This window comes from Oryza glaberrima, chromosome 3, assembly GCF_000147395.1.
Source record: "Oryza glaberrima chromosome 3, OglaRS2, whole genome shotgun sequence".
NCBI classification, from domain to species: domain Eukaryota; kingdom Viridiplantae; phylum Streptophyta; class Magnoliopsida; order Poales; family Poaceae; genus Oryza; species Oryza glaberrima.
This window is the reverse complement of record NC_068328.1, coordinates 14,562,294-14,583,398: the sequence shown is the minus strand read 5'-3', so window position 1 is coordinate 14,583,398 and position 21,105 is coordinate 14,562,294. Positions and strand designations below refer to the sequence as shown.

Genomic DNA, 21,105 nt, shown 5'->3' with positions numbered 1-21,105 from the left:
GGCTGCCGAAAAGCCCATAGTCGTTGGATCTGCCACCACCAGCCGTCACCTCCTAACCACTATTTCTGCTTTGCCACAACTGCCAACACCAGCCCACTTCCCCGCTTTTCGACCCTGCGACTTCAGCGGCGGGACCTCACCACCCACCGCTAGGCTGACACCTCACACGAACATCCCTTTAAAGCCAGTGAACTCCCCTCCCCCTCCCTACCCTTTTCCCAATCTTGGACCCTAGTAGTATGTAGGTCGCTACCAAAGTTTGGGGTGCCGCCGGTGACGGAGAAGACGAGAAGGTCACCCGAGTTAAAGAGAAGAGCAGGAGCACGAATTACAAAGCACATCCGATGGCTCAAAATCTGTAAAGATTTGAAGGTAGGTTTTCTATCGAATGATATTTTGCAATTCCTTATTTTTCAATACGGCAAATTTGTAATGTCATATCCAATTAACTCTGATATAAAATACTTTGTAGCCAATTTGTCAAATTTAACCGCTCTTAATAATATGATGCACATATAACGATACAAATTAAAAATAACTCACGGAAACTATTTTAAATATGAATGCTCACTCTGGAGAGCTAAATTAATCACGGCAGGGTGCATGCATGCAGTAAACTCAATTGTCACAACAAAAAGTCACCGAGTCTAATCACGATCACAACGACAAACTGTAGAATGTAATGAGGCTACGAAAGGACTCCTCGATCAGAAGTGAAAGAAGGCGAGCAGAGGAGCTGCCACGGCGGTGGCGACGACGAGCACGGCGGTGGTCGATGCCATCGGAGACCTCGCTGCGGCGGCGCCCTTCGCCGGTGCCGCTGCCGCGCCGCCGCTGCCGGACGATGTCCCCGGGGCCACGGACGGCGACGGCGCCGGTGCTGCAAGTTCACAAATTAATCAAGAGAGAAACATCACTGTCTACGCATGCTCATTGCCAGCAAAATAGGGCAGGGAAAATGCAGAAACCACATACTGTACCGATCAGTTGTCGTCAATTTGGTACAATCCAAAATCTGTTACTGCTACTACTAGTAGTGTAGTACGTCCACTGAACAGAAATGTCTAGACACTGGATGGCAAAGCTAGCTAGCCTGATCACACAGAGTGCCAGATGGAGAGCATTTGCGTGTCCTGTAGTAGTGGCTGTCATTCTCAGCGATGCCACGAATCAACATGCCGCTGTCTGGGCTCAGATCTAGTCGAGAATTCGCATTACGTTTTGGCTGCCTAGCTAGCTGACTAGTAGTAAGGTTGCAGCAGCTTGGACGCTCCCGTGACTTAAGCCAAGCTTAACTAACCCCGTGACTGCATAGCTAGCTGCACTATCAATCAGTATGTACAAGTTGGCCAAGATCCAGATCTCTAGGAATCAATTTGTACTATTACTTGTTCTAATCTAGCTCGATTTGCGCAATAATGCAAAATATCATGTCCTTTTCAGGAGAGGGCAGTAAGATAGGAATGCATTCAAAGATACGTGATTTGGATGGTAAAAGTTTCTGTATGTACTTGCCTGCAAGATACTGATGTGATTAGGATGATAAAAAAGTTTCTTTCGACTACATGCTCTTGTCTTTATCTTTCTGCTAGTTAGCTATTTAGGATTCACATGCAATCGATCGATCGCAAATCAACAAGATAATGAAAAAAGGTAGAGAATATAAAACTAATAATACTGCTAGCTCATCAGTTTGTGGACAAGGAACAGAATGGCGGCCCCCCATTTATGCCATTATTGTGAACCAAATGGACCAAAGCCCATGTGAAAGAACAATGCTTGTTTCGCTATTTTGTTATAAATGCTCACGCTTTATTGTAGAAAGATAAGCTCATCTTCGTCAGCAGCAGTACTATCAGTATCAACCAATTAATTTTGTTCAGTTGAATTTATCAAATCAATTTAACGAAATTCTGTTTGTGCATATACTCTTCGATCGAGCGAATGGTCCTAAAAAAAAGCTGAATAGACGTTCGGGTTTCTTTTCGTAAGTGATGGAAACATACCTAACGCAAACTGCGAACCTGCATACTAAATCCTAGAAAGATTTGGTGATGAAAGTAAAGTAAGATTTGAAATTCAAGGTATAATTTTGGATGTAAAGATTTGTAAACTTGCTAACCCAACAAAGAAGAGTAAACAAGAAGAAGAAGCAGAAGGGTGACTGACCGAGGCACTTGCTGAAGGCGGAGGCGTCGGCGCCGCAGGCGGCGGGGAGGTGCAAGGCGCGGGTGATGTTGATCGGGAGGGGCAGCGTCTTGGAGGTGAAGGCGGCGCACAGGCAGCCCACGGCGGCGCTGTCCTTGAGCGCGCCCTTCACCTCCCCGCAGCACAGCTTCGACGGCCGGCTCGGCGCCGTCTTCCCCGGGGTCACGTAGTCCAGGCAGTCCGCCAACTTCAGCGCCTCCGCCGTGCAGTCCACGGCCGGCGCCGGGGCCGGGGAGCTCGCTGTGGCGCCGTCGACCCCCGCCACGGCCGCGAGGCCTACGACCAGGAGGCACGCCACGGCGGCGGCTCTTGCGGCGACAGCCATGGCTAGCTAGCTCTACGGGTGAGTCGGTGAGCAACTTGGCTTTGCTCGGAAGTCGGAGGAGAGGTGCAAGGAAAGGGAAGCGAATAGATGGATGGATGGATGTTATAGCTCTTGCTGGGGATGGGGAGATGGATTTTTTTTTTTACAAAATATCTTATGTACCCATGAATTTTCGTCTAATCTCTTTTGTGTCCCTAAATTTCGCTTTATCCTCTACGTACCCTTAAGTTTTCATTTTTATCCACTATAGACTCATTATATAAGTTGGCTGTCAGTTGACCGTTAGATTTGTCCCAAAATATCTACTCTCTTTTGTTTCAGGTTATAACATGATTTGACTTTTGTCAAAAACTACTCTAAGTTTGACTAATTTTGTAAAAAAAAGTAATAATATTTTTAACCCAACACAAATATATTATGAAAATTTTTTCAATTATAAATTTAATCAAATATACTGGTTTTGTAAATATACTACTTTTTTCTACAGAGTTAGTCAAATTTAGAGTAGTTTGATATTTACCAAAGTCAAAACGTCTGGTAACTTATGTCATATGCTTAGTAGTTGATTGAAAAAAAAACATGGCTCTCAACATAAAGTTGATTCGTTTATAAAAACAAATATGACATAATTACTTGATCATAAATTTGAAAACTAAAACTTAGATTTTTAGATAAGTTTCAAATAAGATTTGATGAATTTTATTCAAAATTTCGCTGAAATTTAAAACCAAATAAGAAACATTTTTTGGTTTTCAAATTCTGAATAAAACATATTTGTGGATTTCGTTATCTTTTATAAAATATTTGAAAATTTAAATTTTATTTTCAAAATCTGGTATCAATAATCATGTCCTTTTAATTTTATTATAGATTAAGCTTTTTTTATAACGAAACTTTTGTTCTTAAAGTAGGAAAGCAAAGGGCAATATAATCATTTTGGTTCTAACAGTTAATTCACAACATTGATATGGAAGGGATCAAAATAAAAACTTAGGGACATATAAAGGATGAGGTAAAATTTAGGGGCACATAAAAGATTGTGTGAAAACTCATGGGTATCTAAAGAATTTTCTCTTTTTTTCCTAGCTTTGCTCTATTTTGGAGGTGAGTGAAAATTTGGAATCTTCAAATGACTTTGTGGGCCATAAATATTGCTTCAAGATTGGTGCAGGAATCAGGCTTCGGTTTCTGATGTGGGATTCGTTAACGGGTGGCATTTTTTCGCTCCCAACCCATTAACTCACGACGCTTCGGGTGGTGAGAGGCAAGGTTAGGCGAACCGTTGAGGAGAAAATTACGTATCTACCATCGCATAAGGTTGCATTCGCTAGAATACCATCGTTCAAATTGGCTTCGCTAGAATACAACTCTCAACAAGGACGTCTTCACCAAAATGCTACTTTGGACGAAAATGCCCCAGTTCTTCTTCTTCCTCGCACTAATACCACAAGAGCTTGCCGACAGCAATGGCTACCTCCACTGTCGTGCCACCGGTTCCACCTTGCCGGTGGCGATAGGGGTGCTACCCTACCCGTCGTCCCTGCCTTTCATCTTACCCACCGCGATGGGAGGAGGCCTGCCAACGTCGTCCATGTTGATGGGGACAAACTCGCTGGTGACGGAGGTGGTGTGTCGAGGCGGGACGGACGAACTCGCCGGCGATAGGGGCGGCGCCGTCGCAGAGGCCAAAGGCGAGAAGTTGGTCTGATGCTGCATTGAAGTAGGAGCCGGAGAAGACCGTCGTCGTCTGCTCCTCATCTTCGCTGCTACCGTGCCGCGTGCCATTGCCATTTCCTCGTACCGGAGGCGGAAGAGGTAGAGGCAAGGGCATTTTCATCCGGGATGGTATTTTGGCGAAAATGTCCTTATTGAGAGTGGTATTCTAGCGAAGCTATTTTGAGTTATGCAATGGTAGATATGAAATTTTCTTCGCGTTGAATGGCCTTTTAGGATCGAAGAGTTCACGGGACTTGTTAGCGTACTGTACATCTTGTATAGCTGGCATAGTCTGTTTGCATGGATAGGTAGCAGCCTGATCAACTACTTGTACCTAGTCATACGCACACTGTACCGAGTCTCTCGTTCTGGTTGTTATGAGGCTGTAATCCTGCTATATATATCAATGAGATACGCCACCAAATGTGTGGCGTCCCCCTCAAACCCTTTCATGGTATCAGATTGATCTCACGATCCACATCTCCCGCTTCCACAACTCTATCACTCCAACCCTCCCTGATGGCTCAAGACGACTCCGCCGCTAGCGCTACTGCCGCCACCGCCGCCACTGCTGAAGTAGCCAAGACAGCCTGTGCCCAGCTTTGGTCCCAAGCCGTCGCCGTCCACATCAAGTCTCTCGTCCCGGTCGTCCTCGACCTCTCCAAGTCCAACTACACCCATTGGCGTACCCTCTTCGAGCTGTCTCACCACCTCTCTCCGGCAAGCCCCTCCGCGCCACCCATCGACGCCGACTGGCGACAGATGGACTACACTGTCCTCTCCTGGATCTACGGCTCCATCTCCAAGGAGATACTCGGCATCGTCATAGCCCCTGGCGGCACCGCCGCCTCCATGTGGCAGTCCATCGAGAACCTCTTCCGCTACAACAAGACCACACAGGCGATCCATCTACAGGCTAAATTCTCCAACCTGGTGCAAGGCGATCTCTCTACACCACATGAAGCTTTATACAAAAAAACCACCCTCCTATACCCACCAAAAAGTTTTTGGCTGTTTATGTTACCCAAATCTCACCTCCACTGCACCACATAAACTTTCTCCCCGTTTGACGGCTTGCGTCTTCCTCGGCTATCCGTCCAACCACCGTGGTTACCGCTGCATGGATCTCGCCTCTCGCCGAATCATCATCTCTCGCCATGTCGTCTTTGACGAAAACGTGTTCCCTTTTGCAGCCACCACCACTGCCTCGCCTGATGAAACATATTACGTTCTTTGACATCCCAGCAGTACCTGCACCGCTAGTTGCAACCCAGCCAACAGCAGCCACTGCCACGCCGCCGACCGCGCCGATCGCACCAAACACCGCCACTGCACCATCTGCGCCGATTGCACCCATATGCTTCTACAGCTGCCAGTGCACCATATGCTCTTACAGCTGCCGCAGCACTTCGCATGCAAACCCGGTCTCACTCTGGCATTCACCGCGGCCCGCGCGAGCGGCTCAACCTCCATGCTTCGGCCACTACTTTGTCACCTATTCCCAAGTCTATTCGTTCAGCCCTGAATGATCCGAATTGGCATGCAGCCATGGTTGAGGAATTCCAGGCTCTCACCTCCAACAATACCTGGAACTTGTCTCTCCACCACCCCGAGCCAATGTAATCATCGGGAAATGGGTTTTCAAACACAAATTCCATCCTGATGGTTCCCTTGAACGCTACAAAGCATGACGGGTTCTCCGCGGTTTCTCCCCAAAGGCCGGTGTTGATTTTGGCGAAACATTTAGCCCCGTCATCAAACCTACCATTATTCGGGCTGTCCTCTCCCTAGCCCTTACGTCCTAATGGCCAATACACCAACTGGACGTTAAAAATGCCTTTCTCCATGGTCACCTCTCAGAAACAGTCTACCGTCGCCAACCTACCGGCTTCATCAATGCCAAGCACCCCGATGCCGTATGTTGCATGAACCCTTCTCTTTACAGCCTCAAACAGGCTCTCCGGGCCTGGTTCGAGCGCTTCAAAGCGTTTGTCCTTGGACTTGGCTTCACAGCGGCAAAATCGGACTCACTGTTCATCTTCCGGAGCTCTCTCGGCACTGCGTACCTTCTACTATACGTTGATGACATAATATTGACAGCATCAAGTGCCTCCTTGCTGCAACGCATCGTCAAAGCCCTCAGCTCGGAATTTTCGATGAAGGACATGGGCCCTCTACACCACTTCCTCAGCGTCCAAGTCCATCGCAGTGGCACTACAATGCTCCTGCATCAGGAGAAATATGCCACCGATCTCCTTGATCGCGCCGACATGACGTCGTACAAGCCATGCTCAACTCCGGTCGACACTTCGTCCAAGTTGTCTGCCACCACAGGCGTTGCCATTGCAGACTCGACAGCATATTGCAGCATGGCTGGAGCTCTCCAATACCTGATATTCACAAGGCCAGACATAGCATATGCAGTATAACAAATATGTCTACACATGCATGATCCATGTGAAGGTCACTTGAACCTGGTGAAGCGAGTTCTCTGCTATATCAAAGGTACACTTCGTCACGGCATACTTCTGTCGGCTTCGTCGCCACACAAGTTCACCGCTTACTCGGACGCCAACTAGGCTAGGTGCCCCGACACTCGCCGATCGACGTCGGGCTTCTCCGTCTTCCTCAGCTCCAATTTGCTGTCTTAGTTTGCCAAGTGCCAGCCTACCGTCTCACGATCAAGTGCCGAAGCCAAGTACCGCGGCGTCGCCAACGCGGTCGCCGAAATAACCTAGATTTGACAACTCCTCCATGAGCTTCCTCAACCACTTCACCGAGCTACGGTTGTCTTCTGCGACAACATCTCCGCTGTCTACATGTCAGCTAATCCTGTGCAGCACCAACGAACAAAACACATTGAGCTCGACCTGCATTTTGTCCGTGAGCGTGTTGCTCTTGGCCAAGTTCGAGTTCTTCATGTCCTGTCGTCCGCTCAGTTCGCCAACATCTTCACCAAAGGACTGACGTCGTCACTCTTCCTCGACTTCAGATCCAGCCTCAACGTTAGTGAACTCCCGTCCTGGCTGAGTCTGTGGGGGTGTGTTAGCGTAGTGTACATCTTGTATAGCTGGCATAGCCTGTTTGCATGGATAGCTTTGCATGGATAGGTAGCAGCCCGATCAACTACTTCATACGCACACTGTACCGAGTCTCTCGTTATAGTTGTGATGAGGCTGTACTCCTGCTATACATATCAATGAGATATGCCACCAAATGTGTGGCTTCCCTCTCAAACCCTTTCAGGACTGACGGGAGTGAGATTGCTCTTCCCTTTTCTCTTTCGCGTACGCTGCTTATTTTGAGATTGCGGGAGCCAGGAGGGGCGCGATTCGGCTACCTCTGGCAATTCAGTGGTTCACCGTGGGGAGGAGTCGATTTCGGCTATCGGGCAATTTGGCAATCCACCGGGGACGAGATGGAGGGGGGACTCGGCGGCCTCGGTGGTCAATTCGTTCCCACCATCGTCCCTGGAGGGTTTTTTTTTCTTTGATCACGCCTCATGGTGAGTTTTTCTTTTTGGTAATTCCAAGACTTCTTTTTTCTATCCACTTGTGGTTATCACCTTGTTGAATCTAAGTTTTCCTGTTACTCGCATTATGCTGTGTGTGCATTGCGCTTTGTATTTTTGCCCAGTTCCTTAACATGCATGTGCATTGTGCAACGGTGAGCTCGTGTGTAGTGGATTAGCGCGATGCGTGCTGGATTTGTTCAGATCGAACAGATTGGGGATTGGATGCATGTGTTTGCAGCTGCTAGCATGTTTGGTTCTGTTTTTTTTTTTAATGTAAGATGTAAGAAAAGCGCTAGGCTACCAGTGGCAGTCGTGTCTCTTTATCCAAAACTAAGGCACGTTTACTTATTAGCAGCAACAATCCAATGCCATTCATTTCAGCTTGAAAACACTGATCACTAGCTGACACATACATTGTACATAGCTGGGCATTAATTAGATCGTGATGTCATATGCTTTTCTGTTGTTTACTGCTTAATACTTCCAGCCTCTCTTTTGGGAGCAAGGATCAGTCAGCATCAACTCAATGGTTAGCATGTGCTTAGCGCTGACTTTGCACAAGTAGTATTACCCTCCTTGCTGACATACTCCTTCCGTACTCGTAAAGGAAGTCATTTTGGACAGCGACACGATCTCCAAAACACAACTTTGACTTCTTGTTTCTATAAAAATATTTATTGAAAAGTGATATATGTATACTTTTATGAAAGTATTTTTCATGACAAATCTATTCATATAATTTTTATATTTTCAAACTCAACAGCTTGAGGGTTATTCATGATTTATATTTCCAAGGTTTGACTTAAACATTGTCCTAAACGACTTTCTTTTAAAGTACGGAGGGAGTACAATTTTGTTTTCTCCTGAAGGGATTGAATTTGGAACAGAATGGCGGCCCCCATTTATACCATTAATATGAACCAAAGGGACTAAAGCCCATGCGAAAGAACAATGTTTGTTTCACTAGTTTGTTAAGCTCAAGCAGTACTACCAGCCAATTAAGTCTGTCGAGTTGAATTTCTTAAATCAATTTAACGAAATTCTGTTTCGAGTATACTCTTCGATCGAGTGATCCAAACAAAGCTGAATAGACGTTCGGGTTTGTTTTGTAAGTGATGGAAAACATACCTAACGCAAACTGCGAACCTGAAAACTAAATCCTAGAATAAAAAGGAGGCGCTAAAACATGATCTAGGCACGGTTTGGTGATGAGATAGTAAAGTATAAGATTTGAAATTCAAGGCAATTTGGATGTACGAATTTGTAAACTTGCTACCCCCAACAAAAGAAGAGATTAAAGAAGAAGCAGATCAAAGTACGTTGACTGACCGAGGCACATGGTGAAGGCGGAGGCGTCGGCGCCGCAGGCGGCGGGGAGGTGCAAGACGCGGGTGGCGTTGATCGGGAGGGGCAGCGCATGGGTGGAGATGGCGGCGCAGAGGCAGCCCACGCCGGCGATGTCCTTGAGCACGCCCTTCACCTCCCCGCAGCACGCCTTGGACGGCTGGTTCCGCGGGGGGTTGCCCGGCGTCACGTAGTCCAGGCAGGCCCCCACCTTCAGCGCCTCAGCGGCGGTGCAGTCCACGGCCGGCGCCGGCGCCGGCGCCGGGGCCGGGTGGGAGCTCGCCGTCGCGCCGTCCACCCCCGCCACGGCCGCGAGGCCTAGGACCACCAGGAGGCACGCCACGGCGGCGGATCCTGCGGCGACTGCCATGGCTAGCTCTACGGTGACTCGGTGAGCAACTAGCTAGGTTTGCTCGGAAGTGGGAACTAGGAAGTCAGAGCCTCGGAGGTGGTGCCAAGAAATGGAAACGAGTAGATGATGGATGGATGATATTATATAGCTGCGGGTGAAGATGGGGCGGGTATTTTTTCGATCACCCATCCACCCGATTCGAGGCTCGCGGGAATATTATCTGAATTCGTTAGAGAATATGGGTTAGGATATGGGAAGATATACATCCGCCCGTTTGTCTCAAATTATAAAATATGTATAAAAATCTATTAGAAATACACCAATAAATATGATAAAAGATTGGTTAATCACTATTTACGAGCTCACATGTAATGTATTATTTTTCTCTTGACTAGAAAAAATGTCCGTGCATTGCAACGTGTGAAGTTTATTTTAATCTTGTTATTGTTATATGGTTTAGTTAAGATGAAATTCATTGTGGGAGTTCTCTTGGATATATATATATTTAGAAAATCATGAGATGCAGTTAGGAGTCCGATCGTCTCAAGTTAGCATGCGAGTTTTTTTAAACAGATTTCTTGTATAATTCCTTTTGTATTACCAAAAGTGAATGATTTTAAAAACCGACTCAAATACGGATATGTATTTTCAAAATCAAACGAACTTGAAAACGGACTCATACACAGATGACGTACCAAAATACCGGGAAAAACATCTTCAATTTTTATAATAGTAGAGATATATCTTTTTAATACTTTAATTATCTTATTATATTCAATATCTATGAATTAGAGACACAAATAGACATCCATTCTCGAATCTAATTCGAAGAATAATTAATATGGGATAGGATATTGGATGAGCGATATATTATCCGACCCTACCATACCCAGCTTCGAATTTAAAAGAAAATATAGGTTAGAATATGGGAATCCGACCATACCCCTGTCCGTTTTCATCCCTAGCTCTTACTGGGAGTGGGGTGATGATCTTTTTTTCCCCTCGGGGGGCTTTTCTCCTTTTGTTGATGTCATTTAAAAATTCATCAAGCTTTTCTAAAAAAATATAAAATTTTATGTTATTTCACTAACACGTAAGATCGAATTCAACTTAATTATGCAATTAAAAAAATCTGAATGTGAATTACGTGTTCAATTCTAAATTAAATTTGTTATTTTCATTTCTATTTGTACAAGTTAAATATAATTTATGTGGAGTGATGTATTTTATCTTATTAACTTTTTTTAAAACTTTTTGATGATTTTTTGAGCGACACGTTAAAATTAAGATGACACCAGTAGAGAGATTAATAGGGCTATGACCTGTAAAAAACAAATTTTCTAAATGGCTAAAAACCAATTTTTACGTACGGGCCTAGGCCTGTCTGCACTCGAGGGCCGCTCCTCCGCTAGCTTCCCACTCAGCTTGGGGGAGGGCGGAGAGGGCCTCCGTGTTTCGTTGCCCACGTCCGTTGCCACCGGTGCCCACCATTAGAAGGGAGGAGAGGGGAGAGGAATGGGCCGAGAGAGGAGTGGAAAAAGTTGGAAGAGGGGGGATTTTCGGATGAAGGTCGCTTGAGAGGTTTGATATTTTTGTATGTGGGCATGTTAATAGGATCACCTGCAAAAAAATAGATTTTTGGATCTAGACCTCTTAAATAGCCGTATGCAACAATGATGATGATCGATTTTTACATACCTTAGCCCACCTGCAACCTATTGGGATGCTCGTTCAGGAAAATCATTTGTGTAGTAGTGATGATCGGTTGGCCAATTGCTAGCGGCAAAAAATAATTTATAGATTAAATTTTTTGTATATGTTTTGGATGGTTTAAGCATCAATATTGAAAAGAATCAACGATAAAAATAATTTCAAAATCAACTTAAAATTAAATTTTGACATCAGTATATATATAGTACTCCCTCCGTACTCGTAAAGGAAGTCATTTAGGACAGCGACACGGTCTCCAAATCATAACTTTGATTTCTTGTTTCTATAAAAATATTTATTGAAAAGTGATATATGTATATTTTTATAAAAGCATTTTTCAAGACAAATCTATTCATATAGGTTTTACATTTTCAGACTCAACAACTCGAGAGTTATTTATTATTTATATTTCTAAGGTTTGACTTTCTTTACGAGTACGGAGGAAGTATATCGTAGAACAAAATATGTGGCTCTAGAATTTCCCTGCATGCGTTATCGATTCGACCTGAGGAGTAATTCTTAGCGGTGCGATAAATGCACGAGAAATTGCACCGGTGGTCTCTGTCCCTCGGGACGGACTTTCTGACGGCTGTATCGGTCAAAGAAAAGTCTCCTAACTGTTCACATGCATGACTGTAAGTGATTTTTTTGGGGGGTTTATAAAAGAAAGATTTTGAATAAAACATTCTTTGATCAAGAGAAGATGCCCAAATGACAATTGACAGTCGATGGGAAAAAAATCAATTTTATAATTAGCTGTGTAGCTCCATCGTTTGGCTTATATTTATACTTATGAGCCAAAATTTAAATTCAAAACTTAATTTTTTAATTATAATTTACACGTACAAAAAGTGTTTACGTAAATATATATATACCTTTTAGTTATAATTTTTTAATGCATATATATTTTTTGTTGGACCAACACATTATCTTATTGGGCTGAAAACATGTGGGCTTCTAAAGGGGAATATACATGGGCCTTTTCCCTAGTCGGACTCGGCCCGCATTAGCAGCCAATTCTACCGACTCTGCAGCCTCTGCTCCGCTTTTGTGAGGAAAAGTAAAAAAAAAACAAAACAAAATAGACCGTGAAAATTTCGCAGCTTCTCGTGATGGGGGCAGAAGAGGGGAGCAATCCGCCGCCGCCGCAGGCGGCTCCCGCCGCGAGGCCGCAGCCGATAACTCCGGCGGAGTTCCTCTCCTGGAAGCAGCGGAAGGTTCCCCTCTCTTGCCCTTCCCCTGGCTAGTGAATTTTTCGCCATCGATTTAGGGCTACGATTTGCTTGTTTTTTTTTTTCCCTGTCAATTTCTGCCCGTTGCTAAGCTAGCGAGTAGCTCGTAATCTTTTGGGGTAGTTTTCCCCTGTACTAAGCTATTTGAATTAGTGGAAATTTGTATGCTTATCTCCAGATGCGGCCTAAATAGTTGTTATTGTGGCCCGCGGCTATTGGTGTCCTAAACTTCATTTTTAATCTTTTGTGCTGTATGCTTAACAAATCTTAGAACTGGACTCATGTGTTGGAAATTTGTGGTTTCACTGCCACCACCTGATGATATACACCTCTTTATCTTATGGAAATCGCACTTCTGAGTGATTAATTGCAAATGTTTTGGTGCTGTGTGCACGAGTCATCATCAACGGTGCTTTTCTGGCTGCAATTGCTCTTTTATGTTTCCATCTTTTTTCCACTAGGTGATTTGTGCTTTTTTGGGGAAACAAATGAGGCAACCCTTGTCTAGTGGGCTGTGAAAGAATCCCCTTCTTTTATTATAACTCTGTAACGTTGTTTCTCCTTTTGATTTCCTGTTCTGATTCATAAATACACTTCTGTTCAATATGTGTTTGTTTCTATTAATTTATAATAACACTTCTGTTCAATATGTGTTTGTTTCTATTAATTTATGATTGTAATGCATGGTTACTCTAAAGCAGGTCAATTCTTCTTTATATTTATGCATGTCAGTCATTTAGTGTAGGAAGTCTATATGTTTTCTTTGCTGGTAATGGTCCACTATTTCAGGCTTTAAACTGTTCAGAGAGTTTTAATCTCATAAGGTGTTCTTACACAGATATTGAGATAATTGTAAATACAGTGAAACATGTAATGTACTTGTTAGATCTCTTGTTGTCTTCTATGTTCAGAGGCATGCCTCCAATTATGGATGTCAATCAAACATTCTCACGAAGCTGTACCATTTTCTTCGTCTGTCCTCTTTGAGCATGAAATTCATAGTAATGTCATTCCTCTCTCTGAAAAGTTAGATCGTTGTCTATGCTAATCTGATGAGGAAGATGCTAAATACAGTTCTTACTACATGGAAGCTTGAGTTTGACAGTCTCACTATTGTCCATTTGTTATCTAATTAATGTAATTGCTTCAAAAGAAAAATGTTGTTTTTGGACTGTGATAGACAATAGCTTCTTATTACATGTTGTACTAAACATGTTGCAATTAATTGAGTAAACTTTTTTTGTTGCGAGAAGATTAAACTTATTTATGTGAAAAAAAAGACGCATTTTAAGCACATTTTATGTTTTGGTTTGATTCAGGATGGGAGAACAGTGGTCTTAGTTAAAAATGCTGCTAACTCCATCCCATATTAAAGCTACTATATCCATAATATGGGATGGAGGTAATATCTTTTTAGGCTGATTTCTGCTTTCTCCACTCAGCTTCCCAATGTCATGCTAATGTCTACTACCTCCGCCCCAAAAATCACTTTTCTACACAAATCTAGATAGTCACTTGTCTAGATTTGTGTAGAGAAAATGATTGGAACAGAGGTAGTAGTTATCTGTTGCCCTTATGTGCATCTTCATGGTTAGTCTGTAGACCAATCAACCTCTTCCTTCATATTGAGAATCGAAAACTAAATATTTGCGTTGATTTTATCTAAAAAGAATTTGCGGGTGGTGGTCCTAATTTGCCAGTCAAAACATTTTGGACAGTTGTAGAATATGTATAAATTCTTGAATTTGTTTAATTAGTGGACCTGAGCCTGTGACTACATGGAGTGTACCGTTACCGTGTACATGTCTTAACCTATTGTTAGCTAATCTGGTGATTTTTTTTTAAAAAAAAATTCAAGCAAGGTCCCTAACTTTGCCTTGAAAAAGAAATTAATCTGAATAGCAACTTCGTTTCTTCATACTTCAGGATGCAGAGGAAGCTGCAAGGAAAGCTGAAGCAGCACAGAAGCGAGAGGCAGATATAGCTTCAGGAGCAGTACAAATGAATGGGCGAGAGCTGTTCAAGCATGAACCCTGGGTCTTTGACAATAGTATCTACTAAGACGAATGAACTCCGAGAAATTCACAACCATATGTGCTATATCTTCAATTGTGAAGTTCAACAGATTAGTCTGCATGCAGAGGTAGTAGATATTGTTAGCTTAAGTGTATTTCATATTGTTAAGCATTGCACTTAAGCTAAGCATACGATTTGTTGTCTGTGTTACCGACTTGTGAATTCATATGATTCATATCTTTATGACCTCTATGAAGGCATTCGGATTCCGTAGAAAGCTGCCTGTGTTATCGACTTGTGAAGCATATATCTTCCGAAACGCTTCTCTCCACACGTCCGAGCAGAGGGAAATAATCGGACCGTATAGCATTCCAAGTACTCCCTATAAATGGTGAAATAAGAGTACAGAATAAGGTGATAGCAACAGCAGGCGGTTGTCATCTACGTTTAGGGATGCATGTGTCAGTGGTGCACTTTGAACTGTACCACGTTTTGAACTTTAAATGGCTTTGGACGATTTTTTTTTTCTAAATTACTTATCTAAATTTAATCTAATTATACCATTATATGCTACAATTAAATCTTTATAATAAGATTTTACATAACTATATTTCAATAAAGAAAATATACATGTTACATATAGAGTAAATTACACCGGTAGTCTTTAAACTTGTTATGAGGTTTCACTTAAATCCACGAACTTGCAAAGCGCATATCGAGATCTCTAAACTTAGCTTATTTTGTATCACCCCGGTCCAAAAACTTGTTTGACAATGGTTTTTCCTATATGGCATATGCCATGTGGACGATGACGTGGCCTTATTTTTTTACCATTTCCCCCTTTTCTTTTTCCTCCTCTTCTTTTATTTCTTCCTCTGCTAGAGCCACCTCGAGCTCCTCCGTGTCAACCGCCGCTGTCACCATGCGTCGCTGCTACTAGAGCCACTTTGAGCTCCTCTGCCTCGATTGCCGCTAGCGCTGAGCATCGCTACTACCAAAGCCGCACCAACCATAGTCGCCACCGTATACCAGCCACGATGTCTATCCTATTTCTGTCGGATGATGAGCCCGAGCTCGTTCGTGCTGACCCGAGCTTCTCCACCGTCGTTGCTACTCTGTGTTGTTGCCGCTCTAGGCTACCGCCACCGCGCCGAGCCTTCGGTTCAAAATCGAGCTCAGCCACTACCGTCGTTGCTCCGAGCTACAACCACCACGCCTGAGCCACTGATTCAACCTTGGCCCCGTGCCATCTTAGGCTCGAGCTTAGTCGCCGCTGCCGTTGCGGCTCAGTCTCCGCCTGCACTACCCCGAGCACAACCTCGCCTAAATTCTATGGAGCCCGCCATGGCGCCGACGGAGTTGACAGCCGGAGGAGGAGGAGGCGGCATCATGGGGAAAGAAGGGGGCGGCGGCGCCGACGGAGTTGACCTCCGCTCCTCTTGCATGGATGGACGACACCAAAGTAATGGTAGGCGGTGGCTGGAAGGTGAGAAAGGAGCAAGAGGCCAAAGGAGAGAGAAATGAAAGAGGAAGAAGGGAGAAAAAAGAAATAATAATAATAAAGCGCCTTGTAGTCATCCACGTGGCATGCCATGTAGGCAAGACCACGGTTAAATGAGGTTTTGGACTGGAATGATACAATAAACCAAGTTAAGAGACCTCAATACACCATTTGTAAGTTCGTGGAACTAAATTAAATATGTTTGCAAGTTTAAGAACCGCCGGTGCAATTTACTCTTACATATAAGTAAATTTTTACTATTGTACCGTAGTTAGCTTTTTCCCAATGTTGTATCTAAGTGAAATATTTTTTTACCAAGCGGTGAAACATTTTTAACCAAACGATGAATCATCTAAAACAATTTTTACTAAAACATTTTATTAAGTGATAAAACATCTTAAATTTTTTTTACACGGTAAAAAACCGTTCGGGTTTTGACTGGGATTCCGAATTTCCGATCCCCAGTCATCGCCAGTATCTTTTGTCCCTTAAGAGCAGACACATAACAAAAATACAAAACTGAAAAATACATTTATGGGGTCTGTCTCAAGAGTTTCAACGTCTCCCTCTTTTTCCGCGTGTATGCTTTTCAAACTGTTAAGCGATGTGTTATTTTTAAAAGTTTTCTATAGAAAAGTTGTTTTAAAAAAATATATTAATCCATTTTTCAAGTTTTCTAGGCTAATATTTAATTAATCACATGTTAATGGGTAATATCGTTTCCGTGTGGTTAGGTAGAGTTCCTAACTTGCGAAAAAACCCGTAACCCTCGGCAGCCGTTTTACAGGCAGCCTCCTCGAGGAAAACCCCCATCTGGCATGCTCCTAAAGTTTTCAACCAAAACTTATTCTTAAAATTTTTAGTAAAAAATAAAAAAAATCCTCCATACATACACTTGCATGGCTCGGTTGGAGGCTTGGAGCCTGGGTTTGGCTGGTAGGGCCTGATCGTGCACATGCCCCAAGCGCAGCAGAGCGGTTCGAGGCAGGGATCCAGGCCGTGTTGCCCCTGGGTGGCTGGGTCGCAACAGATCGGCCCAGGCGGCTCGGCGAGCGAGCGAGCAAGGCAGATTTTGGGGCAGCGAGGCCGGCCCACGCCGAAGGCCGACTCGGTTCCGATGGCCCACGCAGCAAGGCAGCGTGAGAAGACCGAATCCGAGTTGGAGCGGGACAGCGTGACGTGTCGTAGGATTTCTGTGTCTGCGGTTGCCAGTTTTTCAGAGAGAGTCGTATTCGGTATAGGAGTTGCAATCCTATTTTTCCTGTTATATAAATAGATGATCGAGAGATCTAATCTAGATAGTAAGATATTATTAGTAAAGTAAGAAATTGCTAAAGTGCTTCGGAGGCACATCCAATGTCCTTAGAAAGAAAGCACCGTGTGGAGGAGCGCGGTGATGAGATCGACAAGAGACAGGCCAAGAAGGTAAGGAAAACGTCAGCCGACTTGCTGCTACTCGACCGCATCGGCTACCAAGATGAATCTCAAGATGACGGTGGCTCGACATGGACTGCCCCTATGGTCACGTCCCGCGGCGTGCGTTTCCAACTGTCCTTACGCCCAAAAGAGCCACCAGATGTCTCTCGCATGCTGTTCAAGGCGGTCGTTCCAGCTGACATCCTGACGTCCTACGACCCTAACAACACCGCCAACCCCTTCATATGACCATCGGCACGGTTCGTTCTTATTGTGATATCATCCAACGACAAAGCTATACTCCTGCAGGCCTTATGCGCTGGTGGCATAGACTACTTTGTGATGGATCATCTCGACCACTCGCCTCCTGCCATGACTCGTCTTCCAGAGATGCCGCCTTGCATGTGGGGCCTTCGTAATATGGGTTTAATGCGTCGTGATGGCTCTTGCTCTTATGTGGTCGCGGGGCTAGAGCGTGGAAGGTCCGAGGAGGGGTGGCATGTCTTCTTCTTATCGACGTCAACCAATATATGGCGCCGTAAGCTGGTGTGCCTCGCCCCTGATCATGAGCTCCGTGACTACCACTTGGAGGTGTCGTCGATACTAACCTACCGAGGTAGGTTCTGGTGGGTGGACCTGCGCCGCGGTTTGCTATCCTGTTCCTGCGATTCTCTCTTGCTAGAAGACGACATCGAAGCTACCACCCAACAGCCGCTGGACCTCGATTTCACACCGCTCCCGAACGTCACCATGGAGGAGGCCAAGGAGGCCCGTCTATCCGAGTATCCACTGCAACGAGACCGGTGCGTTGGTGTCAGCAGCAATGGCCTTAGGTACGTCGAGGTGCGCGCGCACAGGCATCGGCGCCCGAGCAAATCACCGGTAGTACCCCCGCCTCTCTGCGACGATTGTCAGGCCGGCTCTATCACGTCCTAGGTCCTGTACGACCACAGCGGTGCATGGGCAGAGGAGTGCACGCTCAAGCTTGCAGATGTCTGGAGGGACGAGAGCTACCGATCCACGGGTCTACCGAAGGAGGTGGTGGAGTTCCCTCTTATCGACCCGTTCGATGGTAACATCGTCTACTTCTCTATCAATGAAGGCAAAGTTGGCGACGGCCGCGAGTTCTGCGTACATCTAGGGACCAAGCAGATCAAGGCCTGTAGCAGCAGCTACAAGGGCTTGAACGACGGAGCTTTGGAGCCTGGTAAGTTCACTGGTCGCCTCCGTTTCAACATGTTGTTTTTATCAATGTACTATATTAATTATTTTGCTATTTTCTCTTGCAGTGTTCACGGCGAGTTTGGAAAGCACCCGCAACTATGATGTTTGCTTCAACGACTGACTGGGATTTGTCAAACCCTGCTCTCTTCCACGCCTTTCAACATCTTCAACCTGTTCTTCTTTTATATCATGATCAGTAAGGGTGAAGAATGCAAACGGGCTTGTCCACGAGTCCGCAAATAAACCCTTTTTTTGTCGAGTTTTGCTTGTATTTAAGTAGGGCTATACGTTTTGTTGCCAAGTGATCACGAACCTGTTTGTTCAATTTTTGATGCAGCCTCTGATAAAAAAAAATACTGTAGTGAATTAATAATGTCCATGTATCTCAAAGTATTTTGCTACGTCAACAGCAAAATATGAGTCGTCCTATTCATTCTCCAACCATTAGAAGCCGTTAGATCTCTTAGGCCTTGTTCGGTTATGTCCGGATTCAATCCGGGCCGGGAATGACAAGTATAGTAAGAAATTATGATAGATATAATGAGAGACTGAGATTTATTCTGGACCGAGAACTAATTTACTCATGATAGGGACAACAAAATATTCGAATTAGTTCCACACCTCTTACTAGTGGATTGATTATCGGTCTCTTATTGTCCATATTATAAGTAAATTGATTTCCAACTCGGAATAAATCACGGCCTCTCATTGTATCTACGTAAATTTCTTACTATACTTATCATTCCCGGCCCAGGTTAAATCCGTGCGTAACCGAATAAGGCCTTAAGTGGTAAAACCTCTTCCCCACCCTTCCGAAAACTTCTTCCACGTCCCTATGCTAAAAAAATTGCGGATGAGCCGCTCCGCCTCCAGGAAGACCTCCATCTTCTTCCCCTCCCGTTCTACCGACGGTATGGCGTCCCTTGTGACTACCACCGTCGTTGCCTCCTTTTCCTATTCCCAACAGCTGCAGCCCGTCTTTCCCATATCTCCCCATGCTGGCTCGGCCAGACGGCCACCTCTGCCCCCACGCGCTTGAACTGCTGCACCTGCGCTTCCGTCATCAGCACTTCGTCCCCGAATCTCCGTTGTATGGTTGGGATTGGGAATGGATCTCGTGCCAGATGCAGCGGGTCTAAACTTTTCTGTCACACCTCATTGGAGCAATTGACATTTATTTTTAAGCCAATTGTAAATTTACCACTACTTTAAATCGTTATTGTAAAACTGCCACTATAAAATTACAAAAATACCACTAGAACTATCATTCGAGTGGTATCCTTACAATATTGAAAAAACCGGTGGCAAATTTGCAAATGCCCCTTTATTTTTCGGATCAAATGGGATCGATCAAGTATTTGTGACATCTCTGCAGTTTGCCTTCACACATCCGGCCCTCTATCATAATTCTTTCTGCAAGGTCACAATGTAGTACATATTTTTATTTTCAAGTTGCACAGAACATTCTTGGTGGATTCGGATCGATGTGATGAAAAACACACTTAATGTTGTTTTAGGAACTGCAACATAACATATTAGGAACTAGGTTCCTAATTGGCAATGATTTAAGCCAATTTATGTTGGTTCCTAATCAGCCTCTTCCTTCATATCGAGAATCCAAAACTAAATATTTGCATTGATTTTATCTATGAAGAATTTGTGGGTGGTAGTCCTAATTTGCCGGTCAAAACATTTTGGACAGTTGTAGAATATGTATAAATTCTTGAATCTGTTTAATTAGTGGGCTGGGAATGTGACTACATGGAGTGTACCGTGTACATGTCTTAACTTATTGTTAGCTAATCTGGTGATTTTAAAAAAAACAATCAAGCAACTTATTGTTAGCTAATCTGGTGATTTTAAAAAAAACAATCAAGCAAGGTCCCTAACTTTGCCTGGAAATAGAAATTAATCTGAATAGCAACTTTGTTTCTTCATACTTCAGGATGCAGAGGAAGCTGCAAGGAAAGCTGAAGCAGCACAGAAGCGAGAGGCTGATAGAGCTTCAGGAGCAGTGCAAATGAATGGCCGAGAGCTGTTCAAGCATGAACCCTGGGTCTTTGACAATAATATCTACTAAGACGAATGAACTCCGAGAAATTCACAACCATGCGCTATATCTTCAATTGTGAAGTTCAACAGAGTAGTCTGCATGCAGAAGGTAGTCACTACTACATAAACGATTTTTCTGTGAGACCTCATGATTTTTGTAAACGGACTATAACTAGTAGCTTCTGCAAAAATCGAGCGCCATTTTCGCAGATGGCTCCTTAAGACGCCCTTAAGAGGTCTCATTTTTGCATGCAACTCGCTTAAGCGCCCGCATGGGAAAATCGATTTTTTCCATACGGGTGTGTTAAAGGAGCCGTATGCGAAAATAAAATTTGAAAAATTTGAAACTAGTTTATCTTATTCATATGAACTCCAAATTAGATGATTCTTTTTCCTAAATGTTTCTAAAATCATGCTCTATCATATTATTGTGTTCTTACTGCTATTATTTTGGCCATTTTTTTCTTGTGACTTTGTTTTATCAATTAAAAATTT

The 21,105-nt window shown here is 44.1% G+C and overlaps 3 protein-coding genes across 4 annotated transcripts; 1 reads left to right on the top strand and 2 right to left on the bottom strand.

The window, feature by feature from the left end:
• Positions 1–476: 476 nt before the first annotated feature.
• Positions 477–2,624, bottom strand: LOC127765124 (non-specific lipid transfer protein-like 1). The gene is made up of 2 exons (XM_052289960.1): positions 2,170–2,624; positions 477–880 (listed from the first exon to the last, which is right to left on the bottom strand). The coding sequence occupies exons 1-2, from the start codon at positions 2,531–2,533 to the stop codon at positions 708–710; spliced, it is 537 nt and encodes a 178-aa protein (XP_052145920.1). The 5' UTR covers positions 2,534–2,624; the 3' UTR covers positions 477–707.
• Positions 2,625–8,963: 6,339 nt separating this feature from the next.
• Positions 8,964–9,546, bottom strand: LOC127764974 (non-specific lipid transfer protein-like 1). The gene has a single exon (XM_052289753.1). It carries the CDS (start codon positions 9,475–9,477, stop codon positions 9,058–9,060), a length of 420 nt encoding a protein of 139 aa, XP_052145713.1. The 5' UTR covers positions 9,478–9,546; the 3' UTR covers positions 8,964–9,057.
• A 2,667-nt stretch (positions 9,547–12,213) lies between these two features.
• On the top strand, positions 12,214–20,638 carry LOC127765721 (uncharacterized). 2 transcript variants are annotated; one of them, XM_052290668.1, is made up of 2 exons: positions 12,214–12,386; positions 20,504–20,638. In XM_052290668.1, exons 1-2 carry the CDS (start codon positions 12,282–12,284, stop codon positions 20,636–20,638), a joined length of 240 nt encoding a protein of 79 aa, XP_052146628.1. In that variant the 5' UTR covers positions 12,214–12,281. The 2 variants fall into 2 exon arrangements, with proteins under 2 accessions (XP_052146628.1, XP_052146627.1); XM_052290667.1 differs by lacking the exon at positions 20,504–20,638 and adding an exon at positions 14,328–14,694 and having other exon boundaries at positions 12,220–12,386.
• The last annotated feature ends 467 nt before the right edge of the window (positions 20,639–21,105 follow it).

Coding starts and splice junctions, on each gene's coding strand:
- LOC127764974 (XM_052289753.1), bottom strand. CDS start 9,477: ATGGCAGTCGCCGCAGGATCCGCCGCCGTGGCGTGCCTCCTGGTGGTC.
- LOC127765721 (XM_052290668.1), top strand. CDS start 12,282: ATGGGGGCAGAAGAGGGGAGCAATCCGCCGCCGCCGCAGGCGGCTCCC. Junction 12,387..20,503: donor TCTCCTGGAAGCAGCGGAAG/GTTCCCCTCTCT, acceptor TTCATACTTCAG/GATGCAGAGGAAGCTGCAAG.
- LOC127765124 (XM_052289960.1), bottom strand. CDS start 2,533: ATGGCTGTCGCCGCAAGAGCCGCCGCCGTGGCGTGCCTCCTGGTCGTA. Junction 881..2,169: donor CGCCTTCAGCAAGTGCCTCG/GTCAGTCACCCT, acceptor GTGAACTTGCAG/CACCGGCGCCGTCGCCGTCC.